The 8097-nt window shown below is 58.4% G+C and overlaps 1 protein-coding gene across 2 annotated transcripts in view; it reads right to left on the minus strand.

Moving 5' to 3' along the window:
• The window catches only part of ZMIZ2 (zinc finger MIZ-type containing 2), a 47641-nt gene that overhangs the window by 15857 nt on the left and 23687 nt on the right, over positions 1-8097 (minus strand). For both annotated transcript variants that reach the window (XM_034761587.1, XM_034761589.1), the window contains exons 2-5: positions 5602-5726; positions 4078-4195; positions 3329-3531; positions 2748-2940 (exon numbers count right to left, since the gene is read on the minus strand). In XM_034761587.1, coding sequence (XP_034617478.1) covers positions 2748-2940; positions 3329-3531; positions 4078-4195; positions 5602-5651 — 564 coding nt within the window. In that variant the 5' untranslated portion in view covers positions 5652-5726. The remainder of the gene's footprint in view (positions 1-2747; positions 2941-3328; positions 3532-4077; positions 4196-5601; positions 5727-8097) is intronic.

The following is an 8097-nucleotide window of genomic DNA, read 5'->3' on the forward strand; positions in this document are numbered from 1 at the left end:
CCCCCCCCCCCCCCAATCCAGCCACATCACTGACCCCGCCACATCCAACCCCATCACGGACCCCCCCACACATACACCCGTCACTGACCCCCTCCACACCCAGCACTGAACCCCCTCACAACCCCAACCCCATCACTGACCCCCCACATGCACCCAGCACTGACCCCCCCCCCCACATCCCAACCTCATCACTGACCCCCCACATACACCCATCACTGAACCCCCCCACACCCCAACCCCATCACGGACCCCCCCACACATACACCCAGCACTGAACTACCCCACAGCCAACTCCATCACTGACCCCCACACACACCACCAACCCCATGACTGATCCCCACATACACCCAGCACCCATCATTGAACCCCCCCACACGCATCCCATCACGGAACCCCCCCATACACTCCCCATACAGAACTGATCACTGACCCCACCCACATATAACCCCATCACTGAGCCCCCACTGTACGGGGAGATTTTGGCAAACCCAGTAAAGTGTCTGGATCACTATTGCTTATTGCTAAAAGCAGCCAAGTCAGCAGGCCGTAAAATGGCCATGCAGCAGACATAACATAACCAAGGCAGGAGGGGAGGGGGTTTTGGGTGCCACAGAAAGGGCAGCTTGACCCCGCATCCTTCCTGATAAGAACTGTGTTGAAATTGCTGATATATGCATTTTAGAAAAATAGGAAGCTTGTCTATATGTGCCCTCAGGAATGTGTCTATCAGGGCCTCAAGGCGTGCAAACTCTGGAAAAAACCACAACTGGTTAATGGATGATCAGAAGGAAACCTTTTGCTTGACCTTTGAAACTGCTTGCTTAATAGGTTTTCTTTAAGTGACATGTCATTGTATTATTAATGTATAAATAAGGGGGAAAAGTTTGAGGTAGTTGGACTCCTCAGGAGGGGCTCTTCAAAAACTCTCCCTCTGGACACATCTTGCGGTCCCCAGCGGCAGACGGAAGATTTGGCCAATGGAAGGCTGCTGCTGTGCCATTCGAGAGCCACACTCAGCTCCGGTAATTATCGAGGGTTGGGGGTGTTTTACTAACCTGTTGCAGATGTGTGTAAGTGCTTGAGACTAAGTAAAGTTTAGCTTTAAGTGAAAGCACTGTCCTGTTTGTGCCAGCCATCTATCGGTCGGATGGCCGTGTCTCCCCTGATTTATTTCCTGACACCACCTCGCACAGGGTAAAAGTTACCAAGAGCTCTGGGTTGAAAGAACCTCGGGTAACACCACGCACCCATCACTGAACCCCCCCATCCAATCCCATCACTTACCCCCCACATACACCATCACTGACCCCTTCCATATCCAGCACCCATCACTGAACCCCCCCATCCAATCCCGTCACTGACCCCCCACACATCCATCATTGACCCCCCCCCACACCCAACCCCATCACTGACCCCCCCCACGCACCTGTCACAGAACCCCCCAAACAACCCCAACCCCATCGCTGACCCTCCTCACATACAACTAGCACCAATCACTGAACCCCCCACACCCAACCCCATCACTGACCCCCCACATACACTCGTCACTGACCCCCCCCACGCACCCATCACTAACCCCTGCATGCACCCATCACTGAACCTCCACAACAAACCACATCCCTGACCCCCACATACACCCATCCCTGAACCCCCCCAAACCAACCCCATCCCTGACCCCCCACATACACCCATCACTGACTCCTTCTACACTCAGCACCCATCATTGAACCCCCACACACCCAATCCATCACTGACCCCACCACGTACACATCACTGACCCTGCCACCCCAACCCCATCACGGAATCCCCACATACACTCAGCACCTATCATTGAACCCCCCCANACCCCAACCCCATCACGGAATCCCCACATACACTCAGCACCTATCATTGAACCCCCCACAACCAACCCCATCACTGACACCCCCACACACTGCCAATGCCATCACTGGCCCCTCCCCCCCTTCTCTGATCCCCCCACACCGACCCCCGCTGCACCCATCACTGATTCCCCACATCCAACCCCATCACTGACCCCCTCACGCAACCCCACACACACCTCCACCCCCATTACTGACCCCCCACATACACCCAGCACCTACCACACTCAACCGCATCACTGACCCCCCACATAACTTGTCACTGACCCCCCCATGCACCCATCACTGATCCCACCAAATACACCCATCACTGAACCCCCCCAACCGAAACCCGTCACTGAGCCCCCATGCACCCATCACTGATCCCCCAACATCCAAACCCATCACTGACCCCCCGATATACCCATCACTTAACCCCTCCACGCACCCATTACTGACCCCCCCACACCCCAACCCCATCACTGAACCCCCACATAGACTCAGCACTCACCCCCCCACACATGCACCCAGCACCCAACTCCCATCACTGACCCCCCATGGGCATCACCTACCCCACCCCACACATACCTACCAGTGCCAGAGCACCCATCTCCTCTCCTACACATCTATTAGAGCTGGGGTTCCCACCAACCCCAACACCCTGCTTCTCCACTGGGGCACCCAGCACAACCTAGCACCTATCACCACCGGGCCCCCAGAACGCCAACACTGCTCCTGTCGATGCTGAGGCACCTGTGCACCATCCCCAGCCCGTACCCACCACCGGGACTCCTGGGCCCCAGAGTTATGCCAACACCCCATTTAATACTACAGCCTAGTGCCCCCAGCCTGCTAGCAGCTAGCCGGCCGAGGGGGCACATCTCTTACCGCTCCGTACTGGCTCAGCTCCTGACTCTGTTTCTCCTGCAGGGCGGCCACCGTGGCCGTGGCCGTGGCCGTGGCTGTAGCAGCTGCTGCGGCCACAGCAGCTGCAGCTGCCGCCTGGGTGAAGTCGGCTGGGGGCCGGCCCGTGTGCGAAGGGAGGCCCATGCTGCCGGGGCCATTGGGGCTGCCTGCATAACTAGAAAAAAGGCGGGGGGGGTCACAGGGCCGTTTCTGAAAGGGCCGTGGGACTCCCACCATTGAAGGCCGTAATGGCGTTTCCTCCCCCACCCCACCATCTCCAGAAGGAGCCTCCATCCCATCCCAAGACTGGGCTCCCCAGTGCCATCAATGATGGTGGGAGGAGAATGGGGATGGCTCTTTATCTAGCCAGCAGGGGGGAGCACAGCACTGCAGTTTGTGTGGGCATGGGGTGTTTGAGGGCTTATTAGAGAGAATAGTTTCATTCTCCCATCACACCAGGGCTGCTCATGACCCTGAGAAGCCATCGTGCTCAGGAGAGCACTCCCACCAACACAGAGACTGGACATGACACCATCCGAGCCATGCCAAGGCCTCCCCCTTACCTAGTGGTGAAGCCCGGCCCCCCGGGGTAAGTGCTACGGCCGTACATCCCCTGCTGCACGTAGCCCTTGCTGGTGGCCCCCTCCGGGAAAGGCTGCTGTCCCATAAACTGAGGCGAGTTCATTCCAGAGCCGCTGCCAGCCATGCCGGGCATCATGGGGTTTCCAGAGGCGTTTCCCCCAGGGCCCATGGGGTTTCCAAAAACCTGCACAGGAAAGATCCCGAGAGAAGTGGTGTGAGGGGGTGAGAGAGGCAGCCCCCAACCCCAGGAGCCCCTCACCATACCCCCTTAGCCAAGGGGCTGCAGCCCAAGCCCCAGCAGTATGCCTGGAGTGGGGGAAGGAAAGAGGGGGATGGAGGGGTGAGGGGGGCTGGTGGAGGAACATGTGTGGGCACAGAGTTGGCAAGGGGCGGTGTTTGTGGGGAACTGATGGAGTGGGGGTGGTGTGTGGGGGGAGATGAGTTGGCAGAGGCAGAACGTGAAGGGCTGGGGTTGGAGGGAAGGGAGCTGGGATGGTACATATGTAGGGAGCTGGTGTGGCAGTGACAAAGGGTGGGGAGAAGGGATTGGCAGAGGGGAAGGAGGTGGGTACGGGTCCCAGGACAGGTCTCAGGGATGCTTTCCCCGTGGCAATGTTTTAGGGGCTCCCAAAAACACCGCAGCTCTGGGCAGCTCTCTAGACCTTGACCTTGCCATGCCCAGGGGACCCCCAGCTGTGTCCCCGTGACTTGGGGAGGTGGCCGCGGGTACCTGGCTCTGGGACGTGTTGTTGCTGACGCCCCACACGGTGGTTACCACGGAGAGAGATCCTGCAGGCTGATTGGTGCTCTGTTGCCAAGGAACTGACTCATATGCAAATGAACCATCACTAGAAAGAAAACAAGGCCATTAAAAATCCCTTTGGGAGGTTGCTGGGGGCGGTGGTGCAACTGGACAGACATATGTGGCCAGAGCTGGAGGCATCCATGGCCGGAGAGGGGGCTCCGGTGGATGGGGAGAAGTGGGGGGAAGGAAAGTTATTTAAGGTAAGCACCAATATGGACACGAACCAATGAATATAAACTGGCCAGAAACAAGTTTAGGCTTGAAATTAGGTGAATGTTTCTAAGCATCACAGGAGTGAAGTTCTGGAACAGCCTTCCAAGGGGAGGAGTGGGGGCAAAAAACTGAACTGGCTTCAAGACTGAGCTTGATAAATTTATGGAGGGGATGGCCTGATGGGGCTGCCTACAATGGCACGGAGCCGATCTGCGACTGCTAGCAACAAATACCCCCCACACCCAGTGATGGTACACTTGATGGGGAGGGCTCTGAGTTACTACAGAGAATTCTTCCCCAGGTGTAGTAATCTGCCCACATGCTCAGGGTCGAACTGACAACCAGATTTGGGATCAGGAAGGAATTTTCCCCCGGGTCAGACTGGCAGAGACCCTGGGGGGGTTTCGCCTTCCTCTGCAGCATGGGGCCCGGGTCACTTGCAGGTTTAAACTTGTGAAAATGGTGGAGTCTCTGTAACTTGGGGCCTTTATATCAAGATTTGGGGACTTCAGTAACTCAGCCAGAGGTGAGGGGTCTGTTACAGGAGGGGATAGGCAAGGTTCTGTGTGGCCTGCCATGTGCAGGAGGGCAGACTAGATGATCATGATGGTCTATGAGTTTACTATGAGTGTTGGGAAGAGCTGGGATGGTATCTGTTGCCAAGCAGGAGGCAGGGCCGGCTCCAGGCACCAGCTTAACAAGCAGGTGCTTGGGGCGGCCAAGGGAGAGGGGTAGCACCTGTGGCAATTCGGGGGCAGCAGGTCCCTCACTCCCTCTAGGAGCGAAGGACCTGCCGCTGGACTGCCACCGCCGATCGCGGCTTTTTTTTTTCTCCCCCAATTGCCGCTGCCGATCGCGGCTTTTTTTTTTTTTTTTTTTGCTTGGGTGGCAGAAATGCTGGCAGGAGGTGCTAAGTTGGGGGGATCCATGACGGGGGAGGAGGCACTGAGTCTATGTGGGGGAGCAGGGACAGGGCAGGAGGCAACACAAGGTGGTTATCAGCGAGGTTTGTGTGGAGCTGATACAAGACACATCACCCCGTCCTCTGGTGCCACGTGGTGGGTAATGCTGGAGATGTGCATGGGGAGCTCTGTTGCTCTCCCCATCCCAGCCGGCAGAAGGGGTGAGGGAGGACCCCAGTTCCCCATACATCTCCCTGGAAAGCCCACCCCCAAATTCCAAGGTGTGCCAGGGAAAGACAGACGGACTGACGGACAGACGAACAGAAACACTCACCCATGCGGCGTGGGCGGGAGGGATGGTTTCATTGGGTTCATGGAGTTCATTGGCTGCAGGCAGGCGAGTGGGCTGCGTGCTAGGTCTTCGGGAACAGCAACGGCTGCTGGGTGGTTCCAGCCGGACTGGGGAGGGATGGACAGAGCACCAAGGCATTAACACTACAAGGAGGCAGCAGCCACATGGAGTGTTAGTTCTCTAGGCAGGCTCTCCTGGCATGGGGCACTGCAAGGGGAGCTCCAGCTACTCCGGCCCTGGCAGAGGGCACTATGGGGAGCGGGGCAGCAGCACCAGCTGTGGGGGGAGCGCCCAGCTACTACAGCCCCGGTCTCTCCCAGCAGCGCCAGCTGTGGGGAGCGTGGCAGGAGTGGTGTGTGGGGAGACCTCTTCCAGCAGGGGGCACTGTAGGGAATGGGGCAGCAGCTCTGTCTGGGGGGAGCTCCCTGCTAGACCTGCACTGGGAATGGTTTTCCCTGTGAAAATTATTCCCGTTACATGTCAGAACACAACAGAGACCTTTCAACATTTTAATGAGAAAGCAGAGAGAGAGAGAGATACCATGCCCTCCCCTTCCCCAGCAGGCCAGGATTAGAGCACTGGTGATGGGGGGAACTCACATTCAAATCCCTCCTCCAAACTCAGCAGGGGAAGGAAGGGAACATGAATGCCTGAACCACCTGGCAACAGATGTCATCCTCAGCCTCCCCCTTCTCCACTGAGCACCCTAAGCACATGGGCGCTTTGCTCTCCTGGGGCTCTGTCTTCTTCCTCCCCCCATGCCCCAAGAAAGGCCATCCTAAACTGGAGGATCCTCTCCTGCCAGCCCCCCGCCCCCTGGGGCAAGCGTCGGTGATACTGATCCATTCCCACCAACACAAAAACGTTTCATCGAAAAATGGCCGCCCAGCTGGTATCCCTGCACAGTCCCAGGGCCAATGGGTGCCTAGAGCAGGCGCTGGGTTCAGAAAGCAGAAGTTGCTTGGAACCAAGAGCAAGACTTAGCAGACCCCCACCGCTCCTAGAGGGAATGAGGCCCTGCCAGAGCACCCAGGCCTGACTCCGGGAGGGCACTCATCCCAGGGCTCGGGGTGGGCATGGAGGCAAGCACATGGGTCAAGGGGTCACTTCCAATTCAGCAACATGCATGCTCTTAATTCATCATTCCCCCATATCTCCCTCCCCAGCCCCCTGCACAGACAACCCACCACATAAAAGCACCCCCCATCCCACACCCCCTGCAAGCACGCGCACACACACTGGGCCTCGCACGCATGCGCCCTGCCCACAAATAAATGCCCTATGCGCATGCAGCCCACTCAGATGCAATCCCGCAGACACCCCCACAGACACACAACCCCCATGGACACCGCAAATACGCCCACCGCTGCACAATCTGCCCGCTGCCACATCCTGTCCCCCCACGATTGCTCACACAGCCCCCAACCCCTCAGCACCCCCACATTCCCTGACACACAGTGATGCCCCTCTGCCCAATGGCTGAGGTGACAGGACTTTGCCCGTATTGGCCTGAGTAACCCTTTCCCCAAGGTGCTAATGCTCTGCCACCTCCTTGGGGGTCCCTGGGGTGGCCCCACACTGCCCCTAGGAGACCCACAGGGCAGTACTGGACACTGGGCCATGGTGGCAGGGGCTGTGATTCAGACAGGGCTGGGGAGAGAGCAGGGCAAGGCTAGGCAAAGAGCCTAGGCAAAGACGCCCCCCACGTCTGCTCTGCCGGCTGAAGCCCCCTCCCACTGGCCATGTTTCTCCACCCTGCTGCACCCCCTCTCCATATCAATGGAGGCTCCCACGCAGCCCCATGACATCTCATGAGCATGATCAGGCAAGGAAGGTATCTTTATCCCTGGGTGGCAGAGGGATGTGGGGAGGGAGCTGTCACCCAGGGAGGCTGGAGCTCAGCCAGGAATGGCACCCTGGAGTCCTGAGTCACAGGTCGCACCCGCCCTCCTCCCGGTCCATCCCTGGCACCCCACAGCCTTCCCGAGGCCAGGCGGGGGCGAACCCTGGCGCCTTGCACGGTGTTTGCGTCCCAGCCCTTTGGTCGGGTCAGATAAGGTGAACCCTTCAATTCAGTTCAACCCCCTTAGGCTGGCCCCCTGGTCTCACCCGTCCCCTTGTATTGGGCCCCTAGAACTCCTTTCTTGCCCCCCCCCAATGACGTGCGGGGGCTCTCCTGAGGGGAAGTGGTCACATTGGCTCGGCAACGCCAACTACGTTAGCTTCACAGCGCAGCCAGCAGGAACTTGGCGTCCTGCCCAGATCTGGCAAAACAAGGTCCTGGCATGCGCGGGCTGGAGGGCTGGCCTAGTTTCGCTGGGTTAACTCTCCCTGGCCCACAGCTCGCAGCCGGTGGCATGACGCAACCAGAGCAAACCCACAGCACCTGCCGTCCAGCTCAGGGGCCACTACGCACCAGGCACAGCAGGCAGGGGGAGAAGGTCTCTTTAGGAAACGCCCTCTCCCAGCAGGGGGCTC

This window comes from Trachemys scripta, chromosome 2 (assembly GCF_013100865.1).
Source record: "Trachemys scripta elegans isolate TJP31775 chromosome 2, CAS_Tse_1.0, whole genome shotgun sequence".
Taxonomy (NCBI): domain Eukaryota; kingdom Metazoa; phylum Chordata; order Testudines; family Emydidae; genus Trachemys; species Trachemys scripta.